This window comes from Vombatus ursinus, unplaced genomic scaffold (genome assembly GCF_900497805.2).
Source record: "Vombatus ursinus unplaced genomic scaffold, bare-nosed wombat genome assembly UNPS02014176.1, whole genome shotgun sequence".
Taxonomy (NCBI): domain Eukaryota; kingdom Metazoa; phylum Chordata; class Mammalia; order Diprotodontia; family Vombatidae; genus Vombatus; species Vombatus ursinus.
The window spans coordinates 1,865,691-1,891,674 of NW_020953954.1; the positions used below are offsets into that span (position 1 = coordinate 1,865,691).

General features: G+C 54.1%; 1 protein-coding gene across 2 annotated transcripts in view; it reads right to left on the reverse strand.

Moving 5' to 3' along the window:
* Nucleotides 1-1,801: 1,801 nt before the first annotated feature.
* Nucleotides 1,802-25,984, reverse strand: part of MOB2 (MOB kinase activator 2) — a 101,436-nt gene continuing 77,253 nt past the window's right edge. For both annotated transcript variants that reach the window (XM_027860181.1, XM_027860180.1), the window contains exons 2-5: nt 11,260-11,420; nt 9,735-9,828; nt 4,098-4,222; nt 1,802-2,870 (exon numbers count right to left, since the gene is read on the reverse strand). In XM_027860181.1, the coding sequence (XP_027715982.1) occupies nt 2,563-2,870; nt 4,098-4,222; nt 9,735-9,828; nt 11,260-11,420 (688 nt within the window). In that variant the 3' untranslated portion in view covers nt 1,802-2,562. The remainder of the gene's footprint in view (nt 2,871-4,097; nt 4,223-9,734; nt 9,829-11,259; nt 11,421-25,984) is intronic.

Below are 25,984 nucleotides of genomic sequence, written 5' to 3' on the forward strand. Positions count from 1 at the left end.
AGAAAAGAGATGAAGCCATCCTAATTTCCTGTTTCCAGCCTCTCTCCTCCCCTGTTCATTCTCCACAAAACTTTCAGTGATTTTTCCTCTTTTTAATCACATTAACATTTTATCTACTTCTTTACTTTTGAAAAATCAGTTCCTAGTTTTTTGTTTTGCTTTCCGTTTTGTTAACCCACTCTTTTTTTAGGATTTACTTAATCTTGTTAATTTTTAATCCTTTCTTTAATGAATTAAATTATTTTTATTGCATTGTGGTCAGCCAAGGATATTTAATATTACTATTTTTTCCCTGCATTTGTTTGTCAAGTTTTTATGCCCCAATACATGGTCAACTTTTCTTTTTTCTTTTTTTTTTTTTTTGACTGGGCAATGGGGTTAAGTGACTTGCCCAGGGTCACACAGCTAGTAAGTGTTATGTGACTGAGGCCAGATTTGAATTTAGGTCCTCCTGAATCCAGGGCCAATGCTCTATCCACTGCGCTACCTAGCTGCCTAGCAGCCCCTTAAGTTAATAGCTTTACCATTTTGAGATGTAAATGTTGTATATCAAAGACGGTAAGCTTGTGTGTGTGTGAGTGTGTGGCAATTGGGGTTAAGTGACTTGCCCAGGGTCACACGGCTAGTAAGTAGTAAGTGTCAAGTGTCTGAGGCTGGATTTGAACTCAGGTCCTGACTCCAAGGCTAGAGCTCTATCCACCTGTGCCACTTAGCTGCCCCCACAGTCAACTTTTCTAAAGGTACCATGCATAGGTGAGCAAATTCCTTTCTATTCCTGCTCAGCATTTACCAGATATCTATCATATCTAACTTTTCTAAAATTCCAATCAAGTCCTTATCTTCTTTCTTGTTTGGTTTTCAGTTAGATTTGTCTAGCTCTGAAATGAGTGCACATAGGACCCCACTCTTACAGATTTACTGTCTATTTTTCTCTATGTCTTTCCTTTTAGGCATTTAGTGGCTGTGCTATTTGATGAATATACGTAAAGTATTCAAGTTAATTCGTTGTCTGAGACATTTTTTAGCAAAATGTCATTTCCTTACTTACCTCTCCTGCTAATAAAGACTCTGTTGTTGCTGGATTTTAGGCCCTGCCTGTTTTGGTTCAGCTGAGGTATTTCAGGGCCTGCCTGACAGGGCCTGTCCTTGGCTCAATGGTCACTCTGTCTTACCTCCAGACCCAAGATGAAGCACCTTGCTTGGCACTTAGGGCTCTTCACAGCCTGACCCCTTCCTCTCTTTCCAGGCTGATGACCTACATGCCACTTTAAGCCAGCTGCCTCTACCTCTGGAAAGCTCTTAAAATCCTGGGTCTCCCTCTAAATTTGGTTCAGTTGACACTCTCTGCAAGAGGTCTTCCCTGCCTGCCCCCTGCCTCCCAACTGGGTCCCTTCCCCAAGGTGACTGGCCACGTGTCTACATTGCAGGTGCTCATGTGTATACACACGTGCAGACACCTATTTGTGTATGTACATGCTTTTGCCCTCCCCATTAGAAGTTCAGCTCCTGGCCTGGGCACTCAGGTACCAGTAACTCACCGGGTCCACAACAGGTGGGTCGGCTGGCTCCTGGGTGGGCTGCACCACTTCCCTAAGTCCACCAGAAGTGGCAATGCCGGGCTGTCCTCCCGGGATCCCTGGCCCAGCAGCGACCTGGCACCAGAGGCCCCACAGCTGCCTTGCCAGACAATCCCCAGGAAAGGAGGAAGCCAGGAGCTATTGCCATTTCTGGGGAGGCAGAAGGAGATGACCACTCCCCACCTCCCACAGTGGCCACTGGAAACACGGACATGAAACTGGCCTCAGGCTTGTTGGAGGATTCTTTTTTATTATTATTATCATTATTGAAGATGAACTAAAAGAAGCCGACATAGCCATGTCAAGGCCCTGGCCCTTCTCCTGTGACCCCCCCCGGCCACACCCTTCTTTTCCCCTGGCCACGCCCACTCTCTCAGTTGCAAATCTGGAGCAGGAGGGGCATAGCAGGCCTGGGCCTGTCTAGAAGCCCTCCAGGTGGCAGAGGCCGGGTCGCTCGAGGGGAATCCAGGTAAAAATGAAACCAAAGGAAAGAAGCCCAGGCGAGAAGCTCTGCCCATCCATCCACTTCAAAAGGAAAAGTCACTTTTCAGAACGGAATGCTGGGAGCGAGTTCTCTGCACAGGAAACCAAGGACAGGAAAAAGCCGAGAACAAAACGAAACACGGACTGGCCCAAACACCAGCCCCGCTCCAGCGGGGGGGCTCCCCCACGCTCCCCCATCCAGCCACGAGCAGGGAACCAGGACAAGCCCCAATGTCATCAGCGCAGCGATGGCGCCCGTCCCACGAGTCCTGGGGACATCCGCTGCCCCATCTCCGGAACGTCCACTGTTGAGTCCGTGAGCGTGCAGGCGCGTGCCGGTGTGCGCGTGGGTGTGTGTGTGCATACATACCCGCAGAACCACACCCGCACACACAAACACGCGCGCACACCCACGCCCGCAAGCACGTGCAGAAATAGAATATAGACTAGGGTCGGTTTCTCTTTCCAAAGGTCCGTGCGTGTCCCGGTCCCCACGGAAGGCTCATCTCTCCTTCACGTGGTTCTGTGCCCCTCCGCTGCCGCCGCTCCCCCCGTTGCCATTACCGCCCCCGCCACCCCCGCTACACAGGACCTCCGTGAGGTCGTCCATGACCGTGACCTCCTTGGAATCAACCAGGTTGAACTCCCTGATGAAGAGGATGAAGTGTGTGTAGAGGGTGTTCAAATGTCCGTGCAGCTCCAAGGCCAGGGTCTCCTTGAAGTGCGCCGCGTAGATGTGCGCCAGCACGTGGAACAGGTATCTGCAGATCTTCTTGACCAGCGACTCGAAGGAGTTGGGGAATTCCTTGCCTGGGATGGGGCAGACAAGGTGACGTCAGAACCCGGGGCTCAGGCGGGGCTCAAAGGGAGGGAGCAGAACCCAGGCCTCCGGCCTCCCTCCCCTTCCCTTTTCCCCACTGGCACAGGCTCTCCTGGACTGAGGAGAAGATCTCGGGGTCAAAGACGCCCGGCCACTGCTCAGCCAATGGCCACACCACACGGCCATGGAGGGCAGGAAGAGATGGACTGCAATAAAATTCTGCCAAGTGGGGCTCACTTGCTGGGTCAGTAAACATCGACCGGGCACCTGCTTTGTGCCAGGCTGGGGATACAAAGGGAGGAGAGCCCTCTTCGAGCTCTCCCGCAGGAGCCTCAGTGGGAAGGGCCAGAGAAAACCCGCCTTCTCTCCCAGAGCTGGTTAAAATCATGCAGCAGCCACAAGGGGCAGAGTGCCCGGCTCTGTCTCAACATCCCAAGGCATCACTCCATCCTAACCAGCATGGCCCGAACTTCCCACACCATCCCTTCAGAGGGCACTCACAGCCCCTTGCCTCCTTTCTCAGGGGCCTCCTGCAGTTTTCAAGGCCGCCCAGAGCCCAGATTCCCAGAGGCCCAGCAACAAGGGCCCCGAGCCACGGCCCCTCTGCAATACTTCCCTCAGGGACCCAGCCTCAAAAACACTTCCTGGAAGCATCTGCTCCTGCAACACTACTGTCCACGCTCGCTTACAGAAGTGCGCTCGGCCTCTAAGGCTCAGCTCAAGGGCTGCCTCCTCCAGGAAGTCTTTCCAGATTCCCCCCACGGATCAGGCTCTCTTCCTCCTCCAATCCCCTTCTCTTTACTTTTCTGTGTGTGTGCTATGGAATGCAAGCTCTCTGGGGGCAGAAAGGGCCTGTGGTCTTTCTTTGCATCGCACAGAGGGCCCCCAATGAGATCATCAGCTCAGCTGTGGGTGGGTGGGGACTGTGCCTCCCCTTCTTCTCCGCCATCCCCCCTATCTTGGCGCCTGATCCAAGAGCCAACCGGAGAACCTACCCCATCCCCGCAGGCCAGGTACAAAGAAAGCACCCCAAGGTCTCTGGGGAAAGGTAAGGCTCCCCAACTTCGCAGAAAGCACAGGGGAGGGGGCGAGGCAGCGAGGTGAGGGACGCTAAGCCTCCTACCCTGGGCCCCCCATTCCCTTCTCTGAGGAGCCGAGGGCCCAGGGGCCCTAGGGCAGGCCTTGCGAAGCAGGGGCGGGGCGGGGGGCAGGCCTACCGTATTTGGTAGGGAAGACGTCCTCGTCAGTCACCAGCTTCTGCACCGAGCTCATGACGAAGTCGACGTACTGGGGGGCCGTGCACTTGGTCTTCTTCCCCCGCTCGTCATACCAGTAGTATTGCCTAGGGGCAAGGCGTCAAGGAGCCTTTGGGTGTGTGGAGTCACGTGACCCCAAGGGCAGGGTGGGGCTCCCCCCCACCCCACCCCCCGCGGCGTGGCCAGCTCCTCCCAGGCCCCGCCTCCTCCTGGTCATTCAGCCGGCCCCAAGACAACACCAGCCCTACAGAGGCTTCCTAGCCAATGTAACAAACACGGATTAAGCCCTTCCTGTGTGTAAGCGTAAGACCAGCGAGCTGTCCTGAGGAGAAAGAAGCGTCCCTGCTCCTAGGTGAGCTGTGTGGAGGAGAGGGAGGAGGGGTACAATCTGGATATGGCAAGGTCACGTGTAACACTGGCCGAGAAAAGCCTGGGGCCTGCAGAGCTGGGTCAGGTCAGGCCTGAAACGGGGCCCCACCCTGCCTGGCTCCTCTGGGCCAACAATAGATCATCCCATCCTGACCCAGGCAAGCCAGGCTGCTTCCTCCTGGCTGGCCTCCGGCAGCCTGACACTGTTCTCCTCCCCTATTCCCTACCCACAGCCTCGGCGTCAGCTGATGCTGCAGGAGGTCAAATGCTGCTGACTCCTTTACCCTTCCTCCCCTCCTGGGAAAGCAAGAGAGCTGGGCTGCATCTCTGCCGCTGGGCGGGCCCTCTGCCCTCTCCTCACACTAAAGGGTCTGTCAGGGGCTTGAAGCTGAGGAAGGATCTGGGGTGTGAGGACCGAGACTTGGAGAGGGAGGAAGAGGAAGGAGGGAAGGAGGAGGAGGACAGCCCGTTTGTAAAGTGTGTAGGTACAGATGACCCTGCAGGGGGGGCCACAGACGTGTGTGCGTGTGTGTGTGTGTGTGTGTGTGTGTGTGTGTGTGTTTGTGTGTGTGTGGGGTGGGGAGATCTGCCCTACGGGAGGGAGCACACGCCCGAGGGGCTCTAGGAAGGGCAAAGATGTGCGTTGGAGTGCAGGGCCTGACGAGGCACAGGCAGCAGCATCCTGGCCTCCCTGCCTCCTGGGCACCAGCAGGGGCTCCCAAGGCCAGTGGCACAAAAGCTTCCCAGGAAGCCGAGGGCAGGTGAAGCCCTCACAGAGGAGTCCTGGCCGAGGCAGCACAACGCCCCAAGCCAGGGGCAGGGCCAGTCTCTCAGGACCCACTCCTGACCTACAGCCTCCTAAAGATTCTGAGGAAGAAAGGAAGGCCCAGCCCAGGTGGCCCAAGCTTAGTGTCCTTAGTGACACCCAAGTTGTGTGAAAACTCCCCAAAGGCAGGCCAGGAGGCCCCCCTTCTCCTGTTCTGACAGATCTCATGTTGAAAAACACAGCTTTGTATTCCAACTCTTCTGGCTGAGCAACCTTGACCAAGCCTGGGTTTTGAAAAGCCTCAGTTTCCTCCCCTCTAAAATGGGTACTAACCTTCAGCCAACTGACAGGTGGGTTGTCATGGTAACAGCACTCATTTCCATACTGCTTTAAGGTGTGCAGAGCACTGCTCTCTCTAGAAACCCACCTCCATGTGATGGGCATGGAACCCAATATAGCACGATCGCACTTGCTCCTCTATTCCCCACTCTTTCCATCTCGGCCTGGACTGTCAGCTCTTTGAGGCCAAGTGCATTCCTAAGTGCTGGAGCCATCCTAAAAGAACTGCTGCCCCGGCAGTGGAGATGGGGAGCTCTGGCAGCCCTAGCTGGATGGCAGTCCCATATGTCACATTGTACAGGAAGTTCTGGCCAAGTCGGGTTTGACTGGAGCGGCTCCGGCTTGGCTAGTCGGGGTCCTGGGGAGCTCTTGGACCTTGGCGGGGGAGGGGAGCACAGGGTGGCCCCCCATTCTCCAGCTTCAGCACACTGGAGGGCCCCAAGAAAGATCTGTCGACAGATCTGAAGATTCTAAGCAAAGTGAAAGCTGGGTCAAAGTAACCCTCTTTTCTCTCATGAGTGTAAAGTTCCCAGGCAACAGAACCGGGAGGCGAGTGGGACCACCTTCCTTGTCTTGATGGGCATGTCGAGCCCAACCCACCCATTTTACAGGACTTGCTCACTGCCACAGAGCAAATCAATGGCAGAGTCAGAGATGGCCGGAGTTGAAGGGCCACCAGCCCATTCCCCAATTCTACTCCCAATGCTCCCTCCAACTGTACAGTTAGGAAGTGTTTGCTAATGTCATGCCCCAGTCTGCAGCACTCCTGCCTCCTGCTTGCCAGGCCAGGGTCCTTGTCACGCCTACATCTTTTACACAACAGCCCAAGCCACCAATGCTCCAGCTCAGTCGGGAGCACAAGAGCATGGTGATGGGTGGCTCAGCACTGCTTTCTCCTCGAGGCTTTTTCAGGAGTGGTTGTGCAAACGAGGCACATGTGAGAGGGCTGGTAAAGAAGGACTGCCATTCCTCAAGGCCCTGCAGGGTCCCAGGATCCCCGCTCCAGCTGGGAGGCTCACTCAGTTCTTCAGGCTGTCCATCCACAAGGATGCTTCTTTTCATTCTTTCAATGGTCCAGCCTGAATGCTGCAGGGCTGCAGCAGAGATGCAGGGTGGGGTGGCCCAGGTTCCTAATCATGTGCACTCTTTTATTAACTGGGCCTTATCCAGCTTCAAGGCAAGAAACAGCAGCATTCCCCAACCTGAACAGGGCAGTTCTCCTCTACACTCCCTGGGCCCAGCCCAACTGCGAGGGCCACAGCACAGGAGACCACAGGACACCATGTCCTGGACCTCACTTATTTACTCCCTTGGTGACTTTTGGTCCTGGATGTCAGTTGAGAGCACACCAGGGCTGCAACTGAGGCCTTGCCCCTCATAGATCCAGGCTGACTGTCTTATAAAGATTACTGGCCACGGGGCTACCCCCATCTTCTCCAACAGACATGCCCAGGTTCACCCTCATATTCAGTCTCTCTGTTTATGGATACTTTCTTTCCCTATCAAACCCCTTTCTTCCCTATTACCGTGGAGGGCAACACCACCTCCTAGTCACCCAGGCTCAAAACCTAGGGGATATCTGGACTCCTCACTCTCTCCCCCCCAAATCCTACATGGTGCCAAGGCCCCTCAATTTCACCTCTACTGCATCTCTGAGTTAATTTCACCTCTACTGAATCTCTTGTCAATTTCACCTCTGCTGCATCTCTTGTCAATTTCATCTCTGCAGCCTCTCTTGTCAGTTTCATCTCTGCAGCCTCTCTGGCTGATTTCACCTCTGCTGCATCTCCCCAATACACCCTTCTCTCCCCTGCCCCTACCCCCAGGCCTAAACTATTGCAATGCCCTCCTGGTGGGTCTCCCTACCTCAGGTTATCTCGTATCTATTCTAGTCTATCTTTTACTTAGCTATCAAATTGATCCCTTCCTTAAGTGCAGGGCTGATCATGTTACACCCCTTCCTAATAAACTCCAGTGTTCACAACCAGTGTCTCTGATAAGGGCCTCATTTCTAAAATATATAGAGAATTAAGTCAAATTTATAAAACTACAAGTCATTTCCCAATTGATAAATGGTCAAAGGATATGAACAGGCAGTTCTCAGATGAAGAAATTAAAGCCATCTATAGTCATATGAAAAAATGCTCTAAATCACTATTGATTAGAGAAATGCTCATCAAAACAACTCTGAGGGACCATATCACACCTATCAGATTGGCCAACATGATAAATGCTGGAGAAGATGTGGGAAAATTGGAACACTAATGCACTGGTGGTGGAGTTTGAATGGATCCAACCATTCTGGAGAGCAATTTGGAACTATGCCCAAAGGGCTATAAAAATGTGTATACCCCTTGACCCAGCAATAGCACTTCTAGGGTTATATCCCAGAGAGAACATAAAAATGGGGAAAAGACCCACATATACAAAAATATTGATAGCAGCTCTTTCTGTGGTGGCAAAGAATTGGAAATTGAGAGGATGCCCATCAATTGGGGAATGGCTGAACAAGTTGTGGTATATGAATGTAACAGAATATTATTGTGCTATAAGAAATGACGAACAGGCAGACTTCAGAAAAACCTGGGAAGACTTGTATGGACTGATGCTGAGTGAAGTGAGCAGAACCAGGAGAACGTTATACACAGTGACAGCCTCGTTCTTCCATGACTAAGTTGATAGACTCAACCCTTCTCAGAAATACAAGGATCTAAGACATCTCCAAAGGCCTCATGATGGAAAATGCTATCCACATATGAAGAAATAACTATGGAGTTTGAATGCAGATCGAAGCGTACCATTTGCTCTTTTTTTTCTTCTGTTGTCTTTCTGGTGGTTCCTCCTATTGGTTCTAATTCTTATCTACAACATCACTAATGTGAAAATATGTTTAATAGGAATGTACATGTAGAGCCTATATCAGATTGTGTGCTGTCTTGGGGAGGGAAGTGGGGAGGGAGAGGGAAAGGGAGAAAAATTTAAAACTCAAAAGGTTATGGAAGTATTGTTGATAAATCAAAATAAATTAATTTTTAAAAAAATTTTAAACTCTAGTGGCTCCCCATTCCCTCGAGGCTAAAATCCTCTGTCTGGCTCTTAGAGCCCTTCACAACCTGGCCCCTTGCTGCTTTTTCAGTCTCTCAATGTCGGAAGCTGTTTCTGACATCAGCCCTAAATCCTTTCTGGGATTCCCTTTCCTGCTCCTGGTTCTGCCATCAGAGACCCAGTAGGACCCCCTTCCACAGAACCAGCCTAACGTTACCAGAAGGATCGGATTATGTAATATAATAAGAATGATGATAAACAGTAGTAGCTAGCATTTATTAAACACCTACTGTGTGCCAGGCACTGTGCCAAACACTTTACAAAGATGATCTTCAATCCTCACACCCCCTCTGGGAGGCAGGCTATTATTACCCCCACTTTACAGATGAGGAAACTGAGGAAACCAGAGGTGAAGTGACTTGCCCAGGGTCACCGTACCCCAAGAAAACACCCTGCCATGAACATTTCCTTAGTGAGATCCACACCGGTCTTTGCAGTTGCCTCCCCATCAGCTCTGCCTCTTGCAATCCTTGTCTCCCATCAAGGCCCAGTTCAGGTACCCTCCCCCCCACTCCGGGCCCTCCTCTTCCTCCAAAGGCTCAGTCCTCTCCCTCAGCTCCTGTTTCTATCAAACTTGGATGAGTTTTGCTAAGCCCTTTTCTTACACTAACTGTGTGAGAGGCATGGTAATTATCACTGTGCCATCTAAGGATAAGCAAACTGAGGAAGACTGTGCAACTGACCAAGGTTCACGGCCTCGCCTGGCTCTTTTCACTGCTTCCTTCAGAGAATGGTCCTCTGTTTCATGTGGCACTCTGGGGACACAGCCCCGCCTCCTCTGGTTCTGAGACACGGGAGGCGCTTCAGTAGTAAATGCTTCCTGACTTGGCCCATACCTGGTAAGGAACCTCTGCGTGGGTCTGAGATTTACTCCCACTAGAGCCCTTGAGGATCCAGCCCAGGCCCCTGCAGGTGCACGCAGGGGACAAACTCCAGACACCCTGGGCTCTGAGGCGGCTCCTGGAACAGTGGAAGAGACTGCCACCCCTCCTCCACCCCCAGGTCACAGAGTTACTCACGTGTTGCCCACGGCCATAGTCTGGCAGGTGTCTCCTGTGCAGAACTCGGAGATTGTGCTATACTGGAGGTTGATGTGGTGGAAAAAGGTGGTCGCTGGAAGAGAGAAGAGAAACCAAGGTGTGGCCATGGTGGAGCCCAGGCCCAGCTCTCCCAGCTCTGGGGAGACAAACCCCCTACAGCCGCAGAGAGCGAGGCCAGCCAGGGGGCTGCTGTTACCGCCCCCAGGGGCCGCTTCAAGGCAAACTAATGACCCAATCACGGTTTTTAGGGGTGCAAATGAAAACCAATGCAACGCTGGGCAGCCCCTCAAAGGGACAGAGTTGGCCTGGACCCTGGCAAACAGCCTCGGGTTCCTTAAACGGGGCGTTTCCTGCACACTGAGCACCTGAGCAAGAAAGCGCTAGCAGGTCCCAGCATCGCCAGACAAGCACCCGCCCTGCTCCAAAGAGCGGGCATGTTCCTGCAAACCCAGAGCCATGGTCTGTGCCCTGCCCACCAAGGCTCCACAATGAGTGCTGCTTTAGCCAACTTCTCCCTCCTAGCCCCGGCTGAAGCCCACTCTCTGGGACTCTGACATCTCCCCCAAGGCCGGGTCAGGCTTTTAACCTACAGATGTCACCAGCCGAGTGTGACGGGAAGCCTGCTGGGGCAAGTCTGGCCACAGGACAGCCCTTCGGTAGGGCCTTTGTACCAAAGCCCACGCGTGGCCTCTCACTCGAGGCTCTGTACAGAGCGCGGCAAAATGAGCCCGCTCCGGAAGCCCTCCATGGGGGCTTTCGCTTTAAGGACGCCAAAGGCTGCGGCCTCTCCCCAACCCGAAGGTGACCGTGACCTTCAAGAATCCTGGGACTTCTGATCACACGAAATAGAAATCCGTGCAGCCTGGAGAGCTGGGGAACTTCACTGGGGAAAAACTCCTTGTCTCAAACATCTCAGAGCAGGTCTAAACAGAGCCAACCGGAACCGGGGCAACCAAATGTCATCCCCAGGTACGTGGCAGAATGTACGGACTGCTGCCAGCCCCCACAAGCCTGCTCCGAATCAGCGGGGAGAAGTAAAGGGCAAACGAGGACCCCTTGGAGGGCCCCACATCGCCACCCCACAAACGGACCGAGATGACAGAAGGGGATGAGGAAGAGGCTGTCTGAAGGGGCTCCAGGTGCGGACAGTCAGTCTGACCACCCCATGACCCCGAGAGCCCCGCTGGGCACCCGCCCTAGCCAGCAAAGAGACACAAAGAACAGAGCAGAACTTTGGGGGAGCAAAGAGCAGCCGGGGCAAGGGAGGTGCTGCATGGAAGGACCCTGGGAAGACGTCCACAGATGATACAGAGCAGAGGAGGCAGAAGCCAAAGGAGCACACGACAGGTGTGTGACAATCCATGGCTCAGAAAAGGGGGCTCCCCCCCTCAGCCAGGGGCTATGGGATCCTCCTCCGGGTGAGCAGGGAGGCCAGCTGGGGCGCAGGGGGCGAGGGGCTCGGCAAGGCCAGGGAGAAGGGGCCGTGCAGGGGAGGGCTACCTACTATTGCTGGCGAGCCACTCGTTGAGGTCGATCTCCCGCGGCAGCACCACTAGGTCCTTGAACTCAAAGTCTGTGATCCTGGACTTGGCGTACTCCGGCTCCAGGTACAGTTTCTTCTCTTCGGCCGGGGGTTTCTTGCCGTTTGGCTTGGCCTTGGACTTCCTAGACAGAGGCAGAGGGAGAAGGGAGCGCACGGTCACCGAGCAGCGGATGACCCAGCCGAGGACGGCGGGTGGGAGGAGCAGAGTCTCCATCCGCTCTCTCCTCGGTGACTCCCTCTCGCACCCATCCCGTGGGGAGGGCCGCTCAGTGACCCTGGGGCCCTCCGCTGGCTGGCCCACCCTCGTGTGACTGGATGACAAGCCTAGAGTCTCGGGCCCAACAGCCAGCGGGAGCGCTTCCAAAGAGAGACGCTGGCTCTTAGGCCTCTGGCCACATCCCCACAGTTTTGGGGGGGAGGACGGCTGGGAGAGAGAACGGGCGACTTGAGAACAGGATGCCTGTCCATCCTTCCTGGAAAACAGACCTCCACAGGCCACACACAGGTTTTTAGCGGCTCACTTTCCAAATGAAGGTATAATTAATGATAAAAGTATTTTGCAGATAAACCATATTTTTTTTAAAAAGGAAAATTTCAATTAATATCAATTAATTATACTTATTACCTAAGATTTGTATTTATCATGAAATCACAAAAAAAGACTTTGCCACACTCGCTTCTTTCCTGTTCAACGCCAATAATGACCGAAAACACAGTGAAAAGCTACGGCTCTCGCTCCTCTCAGACCAGAGACAGACTGGCGATGGCTGGCTGTCGCAGGTCACGTGACAAACAGGAAAGAGCGTGCATCGGCAAACACCCGCCAAGTTACATGACGGGCACAGTCGTGACTAGCGGAAGGCGGGTGAACCGGGGTGCAGACAAAGCACTCATTACATCTTTACTTTCTTTTACATCCTCGACGTTTTTCACGGGCCGCCCAAAATCCTTTGGCTTGGCAGGCCTATGTTGGGCAGACCTGGTGTAAAAGCTCCCAGATGTTCACACCCAAACTGATGACCCGTCAGACAGCTGCATCCGGAGAGGTCCAGACCCTCGGGTGCCTTAAGGAGAACAGAGTTGTCTCCCTGAAGAGGGTCTGAAGAAAGCTCCAACTTCAGCCCTGGGCACCGTGCTGGGGGCTCCGCAAATGTCAGCGCCGCCCAGGACGGACACCCTCAGTGGCCAGAGAGGCTACATCCAAGCCCCAGGCCTCGAACAGCATTAGGAACAGACTTAGGTGGTTGGGTTTTTTCCCACTGAACAAGCATTTAGATTTCTCTCCCTCCCATGGAAAACTAGGACTCAACCCTTGTGAAAAATATACCTGGTCAAGCCAATCTACCTTCTGCTCTGACTGTGCTGCAGATGGGAGCCCCGGAATAGGGAAAACGCAGCAGGATTCTGAGGTCAAGAACCAGGGCGTCAGCCAGCCCCCCCCCCTCCTCCGGCTGCTCCTGGGCATCGGGGGCACCACCGCACAGCGTGTTAGGATGACTCACCTGTGTTCCGCTCCCACGTCAGACACCTCCTAACTGATGTGACCCTGGGCTAGTCATCTCACCTCTGTCTGCCTCAGTTACCTCCTCTGTAAAGCGGGGATACTAATGGCCCTTATACTGTGCAGGGCTGTTGTGAGGATTGACAAGATCATATTGGTGAAGCGCCACACAAATGCCAACGATCCTCTCCCTCCCCCTCCTCTTCCACTCACCCATTTCTGCACACGTACAACGAGGTGGCTGGACGGGACAACCTCCAAGGACTCTCCCAGCTCTACATCTGACCCTGCCGTGTTCAAGGAGAAGTAGCCCACCAGAAGGCGATGCCCACGGTGGGCTGGATGACCCCTCCCCTCCAGAGGTGCTCAGAAGGCCCCATCCTCCTTTACCAACTAGAGCCAAGAGACCCTGAAAGGTCATCTGGAAAAGGCCAGAGCCCAGGGATTCTCCAGCTAGGTGGCAAGGGCCCAGACCCATCAGGGTGGGAATTAGGAAAGCATCCTGCCGAGGATCTTGTGAGGATCTTGTGTGTGTCCCAGGGGACGCCCCAGGGATAGTCCTGCCTGTGGCTTTCCTCTAGCTGTCAATCAAGAAAGACTTCCTGGGCCTTTCTATCCAAAGCCCAGGGCAGGAGACCAAAAGACAGACCTTGCCAGGAGGGTCTCTGGCTTCTGGCGGGACACAGAGCCTTCCTGAAGGAGGAGCAGATGCAGGGACATCAGAAGTGAGGAGAGGGAGGTTGACAGGCAGCACTTTCCCTCTAAGGGGTGAGCCCTGGTAGGGCCCTGTCAGGAACTCCCTCTCTAGCCCACCTCCTTGCCTCATCCCTTCTCACCGTCATTTCCAACATCTCCTCACCTACCCGCACCTTCCTCTGTGGCCTCCAAATTGGCCCAAATTCCCTTAAAACCCTTTTTCTTGGCCCCACAGCCCCTGGAGATCTGGACATCTCTCAGAAGGAGCTCTGGGCCCTCCCGGCCGCCCAGGCCTCTCCTCTCACTCTGTCCCCAAATCCAACTGCTCTCCTTCTTCCTGACTGTGCAGATGTCTCTCCTCCTGGCTCTCTCCCTCTCCCTCCTTCCTGCTCTCTCTCTCTCTCTCCCTCCTCCCTGCTCTCTCTCTCCTTCCTCCCTGCTCTCTCTCTCCTTCCTCCCTGCTCTCTCCCTCTCTCTCCTTCCTCCCTGCTCTCTCTCTCTCTCTCTCTCTCCCCCCCCTCCTTCCGGCTCTCTCTCTGGCTCTCAGGTCCTCTCTGGTCTCCTCTGCCTCCACCTAATTCACACTGGGCTCTTCCTTCTCCCTCCTTCCATGTGTCTCCCCTATCACTGTCCCCTTCCTCAGACCTGCTAGGTCCCTAAAGAGCAGCTCTGACCATGCTACATCTACTCTCAACAACCTTCAAAGACTCCCCATCAGTTTTATTCATTATTCATTTTTTCCCCACTGCCCTTACATTAAAAGACAAGTCTCTCTGTTGGGAATTTAAAACCCATCACAATTAGGCTGCTTGGGGGAGCAGCAGATAGAGTGCCAGGCTTGGGGTCAGAAAGGTCTGAGTTTTAATCCTTGTTCATTAGGTAGCTCCATGACCCTGGGCCTCAGTTTCCTCATCTGTAAAATGAGAGGTTGTAAAGCCACAGCTTAGTGCCCCTCCCTTTTTCCATTCTCAAGTCGCCAATCGCTGGGAAGCTCAAACATGCCTTCTCCCCCCACTGAATGTAAGGAGGGTAGGGTCTCCCCCTAGTGTTCAACATACTGCCTGGAACACAGTAGGCCCTTCATGTTGGTTGGCAGCAGCAGATTTCACTAATTAGCTGTGTGAACTTGGGCAAGTGATGACCCTGTTTCCACATCTGTAAAAGAAGGCATTTGGGCTAAATGCTTTCTAAGGCTTGCAGCCCACTCAGACGCCAAGATCTTTGTCAGATGAGCTGCTCTTAGCTACATCTCCCCTATTCACTTTTCACTTTAAAATTTGGGAAGGAAGCAGAGTGTTCCTTTAAAGGAGAGGCAAGGAAACATGGCTCCACCTGTTGCCTGTCCACTCCCCAAACTCTCAAGATTGGGCAGGGGCTCTGAACCCCTCCCGCCAGCCCTGGGGAAGGTCTATTCTGCTCCTTGTAATGATTGAGTTCCTCCCTCCAGATCCCCCTGGGCTTCTGCCCCCTGGGGCCACCAAGAACAAAGCCACTTGCTCTCCCCCAGGACAGCACCTGACACTTGGACACAGCGCCCATGCCTCCCCTAGATTCCTCCTCAGCCCTGTGCTCCCTGCCCCGGGGCCTCCTCCAGGCCTTTCACCCTCCAGAAAGCACTCCTACTCTCCTCCACGTCTTCTTAAGGTCTAGGATGTGGGGCAGGGTGGGGAGGGGGACGCCACCCTCTGGCTTGGAGGAGATCAGGGCCTCCCAAGCCTCTCCAGGTGCTCTCAGCGCAGACCACACTACTCACTCATACTGAACCTGGGGTCCACTCAGACTCAGAGGTCTTTTTCAGATACTTTCCCCCTTTTGTGCTGAGGCTTAAAGCTGGTTCTGTGTGTAGTGTGCCCACTTGGGAAGCAGGCTGGAAACTTGTCAGGGCATCGATCATTCTCCTGGTCTATCTGGAATCCACCCTCCTCACAGCCCTGACTTAAACCCTTCAGCAGGGAAGGTGGCTTAGATAAGAAGTCTTCGGCTCCGGGCCACAATGATTGGCCCCGCAAAGGGCGGCAATAAACCCTGTTAGCCGGCTTCGGTCTGGGGCTGGATTAACTCAGGAGTGCGGCCGGGTCTCAGCAGCTGCGCACTCACCTTTGCCACCGGCGCAAGCAGACAGACTGAGGACCGGAGGGGCCTTCGAGAGGGCTGGAAGTCGCAGGATTGGGGAGGGAGGCGTCTCCTCAGCAGGAAGAGTGGCCCAGCTCCCTGGGAAAGGAGAGCGCACCAGGGCCGAGACGAGAGAGGGAGCCGCCTTCATTGGGAACAGCGGATGATGCAATGCGATGCAACGCATTGGCCACAGCGCCTGTCTCCTTCCCCCACGTCCTCCTCCGTGGCCAGGGCACCTTTCGCCCTTTGCCACTGCTTCCACCCTTGCGGGGTGGGGAGCTGTCCAGCTTGAGGACAGCGGGGTGGGGGGGGGCAGGAAAAGCGGGAGTGGGGGAGCCATTTCAGAAGAGAGGGTGGGATTGGGATGGCTCCAAGGCAGGCTCCCTTCCCACACCGGGCATTCAGAAAGGCCTTCGTTCAATCTCGTCTGAGCTCTCCTACTGCCTCTGGATCCAGCCGCGGAGGAGAGCAACTTGTCCCCATGCACATCACGAGGACCCTGGGTACATAGATGTGAACGTGCGCACAGCACAGCAACTACATGTGGATTGCACGTGTATGCAAATATGGCCTTGCATTCAGACGCGCTGCACAGTGTGCACACAAACACACACATGCATGTGAATGGGTATGTGCGCACAACACACAAACATGTATGTGGATGTATGTGCACACAACCGTAATGTATGTGGCTGCATACAGAGTATGCACACACATGTACATGTATGTGGGTGTGTGCATGTGCACGCACGCGCACACACACACGCACACACACAAACAGCCACAAAAAGCGCTCCGCAAAGTCGTGTGGCGTAAAGGATGGGTGCTCCTCTCAGACGGAACCAGGAAGATCTGCGTTCACACACCACCCTGCCCTGCGCTGACTGCACGCTCAGTCCCACAGTGATAGCCCCCATGCCCTCAATGGCCCAAAGCTATGGTAATGCTGGTGCGTCCCCTTCCTCTGGCCACATGGAAGGGGGATGGCCTGACACCCAGAAGCAGCGAGAGCGTGGCCTGCGTCCCACAGGTGTCCGAACCCTCCACAGCAATGACGTCATATAACTAACTCCTTTGACCAAGATGCATTGTAAACCAAGAAGAAGCACAGAGAGCAAACTGGCCCAGGACAACTCATAGCGGGCCCCCCCCCCCACACACACACACGGGGAGAAGGGGCAGGCCACGCCTACCAACTGCCACGCATGGGGCACCCCTCAGGGAGAGACAGGGTGGCACATGCCAGGCAAGTCAAGCCACCATCACCACCCCTCACAACCCCGTGGGGACGGCCCCAAAACCGGAGAACAGCACAGCTTCCAGACTGCCGTCCAGTGGCCCAACGCCAGAAACCACCAGTCCACCTTATCAGAGAAGCCGGCTAAGCAGCTGCTGGGCCCAGCTTCCCTCAGTAGAGGCCAGGGCCCGGGGCTTCTGCCCTTCCCGCTAACACAGACATGGCGAGCACAAGGCCTGCGGGGTCATGGACAGGAGGAGAGGCTGGGCCCCGAGGACTGGCTGCTCAGCAGGGAAACAGAAATCACACAAGTGGGTCCGTCACAGTGGGGACTGAGGAGGAAGGAGGCAGACAGCAGACACCCAGGAGGCAAGGGTGGTCTCACAAGATTCCCCCCAGGCGCAGCCCCTGGGCCCCGGAGCTTCAGCCTGCTCAGAAGCCCCCTCCCTGCTTCCTGCTGGGTTTGGAAAGGGAGGCCATGAATCCCTGGAGGTCACCCCTATGAGCAAGGAGTGCCCTCGGCACACAGACAGCTCGGGCCAGGCCCAAGGTGGCCACCTGCGGACCTGCTCTGTCCTGTTAGAAAGGGCAAGGGAATGGGTGTCTGTCTTCCTTCTGTCCTTGTCTGGGTATGTGGGGGAGAGGACACCACCTGTGGGCGGAGACGCCAGGACGCCAGCTCCAACATCCTAGAGGCGCATGCCGGCCACCTTGGCCCTCTGTGAGTACCCAGGCCCAGGGAAGGAGGCTGAACTCTCAGCTGGACGCTGTCCGAGACCCTGAGGCCTTCTGCGGAGCCTCCCTAGCACCTGGAGAAACAAACACCCTGACCTCGGCCTTTTTTCATTCTCTTCTGGCTTTTCAAAGTTGCTAATGGTTGATTTAAGAGAAGGAGGGAGTAAGAATGTTCGTCGCATGCCAGGGAATTCTTTTCCTTCAGATTCTTACCACGGTCCTTTGCCTTAAAAGGTAATCTCTGCTTTGCCGGTGCCCGGACAGGGCCAGCGCGTTCCGGGTGACGGGGGCCAGGACAAGATTCCAAACTGGCTCTCCCAACGGGCGATTTTCTAAAAGTAAATTCTCTGGAGGAACGACCTCGGCAGGAGCCAGAGGCAATATGCCAGGGCTGTGGCAGCTGTCCCTGGCACCCTAGCACGGGCAAGGCCCGATCTCCTGCTTACAGCTGCCAGGCCCAGCCGGGGCGTGGAGCTCCCCCCCGTGGCCTGCAGCTGCTCCAGGAATGAGGAGAGGGCATGTAGGGGACAAAGAGCCGGGCAGCCTGACGCCCACCTCTGCTGCTCCCAAGAGTCTGCCCTTGAGAAGGGGGCTCCTGATTCGGGTTTATTAGGAGGTCACTGAGCCCTTCTGATGTATCGATGACTATGGAGTCCAGCGGCATTGTGTGCACAAGCGTGTGCGTGTATGTGTGTGCACACATGTGCGTGCACATTTGTGTGCCCATGTGTCTACACGTGTGCATGTATGTATGTGCGTGTCTATGTGTGTGGAGGCGTGTGCATGTGTAAGGAGGGGCAGCCCTGGGGAGGCACAGACATGCACCCACAAGCATGTACGGCTGCTGGCCAAACAAAGGCCAGGCCAGGCAACTGTGGACCTCCAAAAGCTAACACTCTAATGATTCCACCTGGATAAGACACAGATTCTATTACAAACCAGACAGTTGATCAGTAAACACTGATGTGACACGGGTTGGAGCCTGGGGCCTGGAGTCAGAAAGACCTGAGTTCAAATCCAGCCTCAGATACTTCTTGGGCAAGTCACTTCACCCGTTTGCCTCAGTTTCCTCATCTGTAAAATAAGCTGGGGAAGGAAATGGCAAACCACATCTTTGCCATGAAAACCACAAATGAGGTCACGAGGAGTCAGACAGGACTGAAACAACTGAACACCAACAAAACCCCCGCTAAAGAGGGCGGCAACAAGCTGACAGATCTGGCTACCGCCAGGAAAATGCACCGCTACAGGGCCTGGGGAGAAGCCCCAGAAGGACATCTGCCGCAGGAGGAAACTGAGGCACAGAACAAGGCCTCCCAGCATGAGCTTGAGGCAGAGCTCAGAGCTCAAGTTTCCTGGCTCCCCCGGCGGATCGGACCAGCCTCCAGCATGGTCAACGTACGATCCCCTACGGCTCTCTTGAGCCCTGGTTATCTGTGCACCCTGCAGCCTACGGAGGGCTGACAAAGTCTCTCTGGCTCAATCTTCCAAAAGGGCTTGGGACTCATGTCAGAACTGGGTCAACAGGAGAATGCTACCATAGATCACAGAGGTGAGGCAGGGAATAAGAGTTCCCAGAACTGACCGGCAGAAAGGTCCTGGAGGGGTCCTGCTCCCCACAGGCAAAAAGCACAGCAGAGCTGCCAGGGCCAGACCTCGGGAATCCTGCGGCCCGGCCAGCGCTGTGGACTGGCCCAGCCAGTGCTGTGGACTGGCCTCTTCACTGTAGTTCCAGAGAATCTATTTCCTTGGCGATGCTCTGAATTTTAAGCATTTGATGATTTTCTAAGAAGGGGGTCCCATTAGAACTCTCAACAGAGACCTGGTACTGGGGGCAAACCCTCTGCTACCCACCCTTCCTCAAGGGCTCAATGGCCTAACAATTTTTTCCTTTATTCCCTCCCACCAAAACAGAAAACAGAAAAAAGAAAGAACCACCTCCCTGACCTTGAGAAGACCCCAAACTCCTTCACAATGAAGTGTCGGGGACTCTGACCCCTAAACAGGTATTTTAAGAACGGTCGGTCCCCTCAGCCAAAGGAATCAACCAACCGTCTAGAGTGTGACCGAGCCACTCAGCTGACACTGGCTGGCTGGGTGTGTTCGGGTAAGTCACTCCTCTCTCTGGACTTGGATTTCCCTCTTCTCCACCTCACCTTCTATCTCTGCTCTAACCTGTGAGGCTCTAACTCTGCCTTCTGGTCTCTGTCATCCCCCACAAAGAGGCCTCTGACTCCCGCAACGACCAGCTGCCCCCTCCTTCCTCCCACCACAGGCACCCTGCCTGAGAGGTTCAAGGCCAGAGCCTGTGATGGTCTTCCACGGGCAAGGCTGGAGCTTTGGCTCTGCAGAGAACAAGGCAGAGAAGGCAGCTCCTCATCAGAGCCTCCCTTGGCAAGGCACTTCTGGTAGAAAAAGAGCCTGCCTGCCTGGCAGAGAGGACCCAGACGGCCCTTTCTCCAGGCTCCGAGGCCAGCACACAAAGGGATGCTTTGTTCTCTTTTTCAGGGGCGAGGAGTCTCTCCAAACAGAACCCACGACAATCTGTCCGTGGCTGTCATCAGGCAGACCGGTCGAAGCCCAAGGGTCCCAGGTAGTGCTGAGCCTCCAGACCATTGCAATGCCCGCCCCCGGTGCAAAAACCAAGGCCACAGCAACTGCCTCCCGCAGAGGCCAGGCTCTCCCACAATTCTCTAGTCTTGCCTGAAAACAGACCCATACCCCAGGTCTGAACCTCCTCAGCTTTTTGGGTTGCTGTGACTTGGAGAAGTTCCACAGAGACAAGAAAAAAAGAAGCAAATATCACCTGCTGCCCCTGAAAAAGGTACCTGGAAAAAACAGCAAGGAGCTAATGAGGGGGGAGGGGGCTGCCAGGAGCAGCAGTAGATCCTGCCCGGTGCTGCTGCGGCTGGATGGAGCCCAGCTGGATGAATAACATCAGCGCTCACTCCAAGGGCCAGAAACAGGGACATGGGGAGGCTTCACACACTCAGGGAGTCCCCCGGACCACAGAGACAGCAGAGATCTCCTAGCCCAACTCCTGGACAGATTGAGAAGCTGCGCCCCAGAAAATAAAATGCCACGCTTGCTGCTACACGCTCTGAACTTACAGCAATCAGATTCTCTAGCTCAATGGCAGGCTCCGTGACAGCCAACACAAAAGGAAGTCTGACCACTTTGACCCATGGCCCCGGGAGCCCATTTGGAAAGGGCTCTGGAGAACACTGAGGACCTGCCAGCGTTCACATGCCAGCAGCCACCTGATGTGGGGACCTCAATAAGCTTTGGGAAAACCCACCACAAAATCCGCAAACCCGAGCCACTCTGGCCCCGACAATTTTCACCTTCTCTTTAAGTGGAAGAAAATGCCAAGTCAGCTTCAGCCAGCGATCCTCTCCCCAAAGGAGGGACTTCCAAAAGGTCTCGGAAGAAGTCATGTGAGGCCTGGAGCTACCCCAAAGGGGAGGTCCTGATCAGCCAGCAGCTGAGCTCCAACAAGGATGATCTGTCTGTCAGTGGAACGCAACATGTGGCCTCGGGGCCAAAGATGGAAACTCCCCACAGAAGCTCCAGCAGAAGACGAGACTGGCCAAGTCCTCTGTACGTGGGCACATGGGGTGGGGCGAGGGAGACCTGTTCTCTGGCTCCTGGGAAGCCGGCACCGAGGGCTGGGCATCCGCTCGAACCCTTCGTGAAAAACAAGGGGGAAGACGGGACGGCTGGAGGTCACACAGGTGCCCAACGGCCGAAGGATATGAGGTGCCTGCCCCGCCCCCTGACACCATCGAGTCCTTGTTCGGCCGGGCCACAGCCAATCTGTCCAGGGAGGCAGCTGGCCTGTGCCAGCTGAATTCTCGGTAGTTCTTTGCCAACTGGGGGTGGGGGTGCACTTGTCAAACAGCAACTCCTTTGCCGTATAAGCCCACCAGGAAGCCCCGTGCCAGGGCTCCCACATCCCAACATGGAGGGCGTGGGATCGGGACTTTGGCACCATAGAAAATTCCTAAACAATCTGATGTTGTGCGGCTTGCCTGCAGGCGCCACCAGGGGAATGCTGAAAGGGGTCCACTGGATTTTAGTCGGCAAGACTCGCATAAGGCCGCATAAGGTGCTCCAGCTTGACAGACCACAACCTGTCTGAGCCCATGTGCTTGAAGACTTCATACTGCACAGTCTGTAACAGCCAGAAAGCCCGGCTCACTCCATTACTGGAGGTCTCCTGGCTGCGGTGTGGACCAAGCCTGGGTGGGGAGGGAAGAAGAGTCAGCTGATGCCTGGCACCCTGGGCCTGTGAAACACCCCTCTGGAATCAGTAGTGAAACAGGCAGGCTTATATGACGGCCCTCACTGCCAGGAAATCTCTGCATCAGGCTCCAGCCACGTGATTGAGTGTGCCTCGGGGGAGAGGCGATGAGGTGATTGTGGAAGCACCGGGGGAGGGGGGCGAGAGGGGTCCCAGCACACTATCTTATCAGGCACCTGAACTGTCTGGTCACTTTCTCCCACAGGGAGGGAGCAAAGAGCGAACAGGGCCCACCCTCAGGATGTGTGGGGCGGCCGGAATCAGCCCCGAAGTGTAGGGCTTCTCCCCCGTTTGAGTGCTGGGTCCCTTGGCAGCAGTCCAGCGAGGGCCATGAAGCCCCACTCAGAGCCACATTTTTAAACACAAAAAGTACAGTCATCGAAGCACTATGCGAAAGAAGGTCACGGGCGCCAGGTTAACAAGACCGTAGAAGGCCGCAGACCGGATTCTGGGTCTAAGCGTCTACACCTTGGGGAGGGTGCTGTGCACAGGCACTGTACATGAGGGCCTGGACACACAAACGCTGCTCAGAGCCTGAGGATCTGGCTGCCGGGAGAAGAGCAGAGCATTTCAAGGCAAACATCAGGGTTCCAATCGGGATTCTGTTATTTCTTTGTAAAATGGTTTCCTCTCCCTAGCCTCACTCTCCCTATCTGTAAAACCAGGGAGTTAAGGTCTCTTCTAACACTAAAGCTTATCCTCCAGCTACGAATTTAGGACTGAGGGGCATCTCTGTGTTCATTTGTTTCCCTGTTGTGTGTGCGTGTGCCTACATGGAGGGGGGATGTGGGTCTGGGGAGTGTTGGGGGGAGGATCCCTTTCTCCATGTTCCTACGCCCTTCTCACACATTCCATTTAACAGAAATAACCAACTTCCATCCCCTTCTTCCCCATCTACACTGACTGTATTCCTTTTACTCTTCCTTCTCTTTTCCCTCTTAGAACCCTCAGAACAAAGCCAATCCGCCGCTGAGTGCTCTGCCTTTCTTATTTAATTCCCTTAGGACTCTTTGAGGACAAGAAGGTTGGGCAGGAACACTTGTTTCTTCTCAAGAAGTTAGAAAGCAAGCATATGCTAAGTGCCTACTATGCGCCAGGCACTGTTATAAATGCCCCTGCCCTCCGCTGTCAGGTCTTGTAGGATCCCTTCTTTAACATGGAAGCTTTAACATGGAGAGCCCCGTGGCTCTTCGTGGCCTGTCTTCCAGGTCAGCTGTGTTTTAGATCCAACACCTTCCACTTACTCCTGTTTTTTTTTTTATTTTCCCCCCCAGTCTTTTGCTTTTGTCCTCCTCTTTCCTGCCAGTTCATGGTTTCCCCGATCGCTGGTGTGTGTTTTCTCCCGGTCAGAGAGCCTGTGGACTTGGGCAAGGGCTACATTTTCTTTTCTAAGCTACACGTTCCTCTTTTATTTTTCCTTTAGAGCTTATTTGACTTTTGCTTCATTTCTTCTGAGTATTCACAGCTCTGGTGGAGAACCTGTTTTTGCTTTGAAACACGGCTTGCGATTTTCTCGAGCTTCTCCCCTTCTAAGCTGGATTTCTTGGACTCTTCTGCATCTGAAGTAACTTTCTGCACCAGCTGAGGTCTTTTTCCTTTTCCCTCTCTCTCCAACCTTAGTTCTGGAATTGTGTCTGGATTCTTTTTGTTTTAAGATCTTACACGATCTGTTCAGTCAGCAAACCTTTATTAAGTGCCTACTGCGTGCCCAGCACCAGAGATACGCAGACAAGCAAAAGCCGGCATCTGTGACTAAGAAGTGCACAATCAGCGAGCCTGCCTGAGGACTCACCCAGAGCCCCCTAGTCACAAACAAGTCTTGAGCTCAGGCCTTCCCCACTCCTAGGCGGTCCTTTCTCCATTAGTCCAGGCTGCCTCTCATAAAATGACTGTGATCTTGTTTGTGTCTTTCTGTTTGTTTTTATCTTTAAAATTTTTTAATTAATTAAGTTTTAGTTTCTAACATCCACTTCCGTAAGAGGGATGTTCCAGGTTGGGAAGGCTGCCGATACATGTTGGTGCAGTCTGGAGAGTCGGGACAGGACACCCCTAAAGCCCAGTTGATGCTGCTGCAGCGGCCCCCTCTTCTAGGAGCCAGCCCAGACTTCTCTGACCTTGACAGCCCTTCCTAGTGTGGCCCCAGCCAACGTCTCCAGGTGGACTGGAGACTAGCGGGGCTGCTAGTCCTCACCCAGGACCCACCATCTCCGGCATCCCTGCACCTCCCCCGTGCCCAGAGTGTGAGGATCTCCGACCCCCCACCTCTGGATCAAAGCAGCTCAGGGGGCCGCTTCTTCGCCATCCCCTCCCCCAGCTACCTGTCTGTCGTCTTCTCCAACATTTATCACTTTCCTGTTTTGTCATGTTGGCCAATCTGATAGGTGTGATGTGGTACCTCAGAGTTGTTTTGATTTGCATTTCTCTAATCAACAGTGATTTAGAGCATTTTGTCATATAACTACAGGTAGCTTTAATTTCTTCGTCTGAAAATTGCCTGTTCATATCCTTCGACCATTTATCAATTGGGGAACGACTTGTATTCTTACAAATTTGACTCAGTTCTCTGTATATTTTGGAGATGAGGTCTTTATCAGAGACAGTGGCTGTAAACACTGTTTCCCAGCTTGGGTCCAGATTCTGCCCCTGCTGTGTTTGGGGTCAAGGGGTTGGCCCTGGGTCACCTGGACTAAGCCCCTCTGTGGGGCTCTCTATGGCATCTCAAGGCAGAGTACAAGGGGCCTTGGGGCCCATGACCATCTGGGCCACCCGTACCAGGGCTGCTTCTGGCAGATTCCAAGGGCCCCAACGGGAATGTCTGACCATCCTGACGACTTCCGGGGGGAACCTGCTGTTTGTGCTGACGAGGAACACCGAGCCTCAGTGGATGCGTGTGTCGGGCCCAACTCTGGTCCAGGTCTAAACCAAACTGAGGTGCGTGGATTAGACCTAAAAAATCTAAGTGCCCTGAGGACAGGAGACCACTTGGCTTTGTTCCCACTGCTCCAGTCCTTAGCACAGCGCCCAGACAGTGTTTGGAGAGGTCAGACGGATAGATACTACCTGGCAGAGCTGAGAGGTTGACCCCTGTCTTAGGGTTCCAAGTTCGGCCCTCTTTCCATTGCATCCGAATTTAGTGAGTGATTTTACTCAGTACCTCATCAGGAAGGCCTGTTGGAAGAACTTTTGAAAATGATGCAAAAGGCCTTTGACAAATTCTATAGGCAGACACAGATTTGTTATACTCATGAGTTGCTTCAGTTATGTCCCACTCTTCAAGGCCCATCTGGGGTTTTCTTGGCAGAGGTACCAGAGTGGTTTGCCATTTCCTTCTCCAGTCCATGTTCCAGATGAGGAACTGAGGCAAGCAAGGTGAAGTGACTTGCCCAGGGTCACACAGCTAGGAAGTGTCTGAGGCCAAATTTGAACTCAAGTCTTCCTAATTCCAAGCCCAGTGCTCTATCCACTGCATCACCTAGCTGCCCATAGATACCCCAAAAAGTTTGATTAAGTGAAAATTCATTGAAGCCATACTTAGCTAATCAAGAGCTGGTTCTGTTCTATGTGAAATGAGAGCTTTCCCAGAAACCGGGAAGGCCTGTCCCTCAGGGCCAGGTCACAGAGCGCTTTAGGACTTGACCTCACGGCCTCTGTTCCAACACCCATGGCCCAGGATCTCCCTCCACTTCTCTGAACACAAGAAGCTTTGGAACCTCATGACATACACTCTTGCAATGGTACTTAAGCGTTTCATGGTTGGCTAAAGGATCCCAGGAGGTAGTACGTGAAGGGGGGTGGGGGGGAAGCCCAGGACTAGGAGGGGCCTATACCTCCCAGGGGTGCAGGAGCTTGGACATGTGACCATCAGCCAGCCCCGTGAAAGGCAAAGGCCCTGCCACCCTAAACTGGCTATCACCGTGAGCAGCCACTGAAACACTGACCTAGACAGATGGAGTTTGCGACTGCCCAGGGACCAGGCCCTCTCAGCCTTTCTCCACATCCTCCTCTCCTCTGCCATCTCTCATCCTTTTACAATGAGTTTTGTCTCCAGATGAGGACCAGTTGCTTTGTATTGCATTCTGAGAGTGTCTATAATAAATGA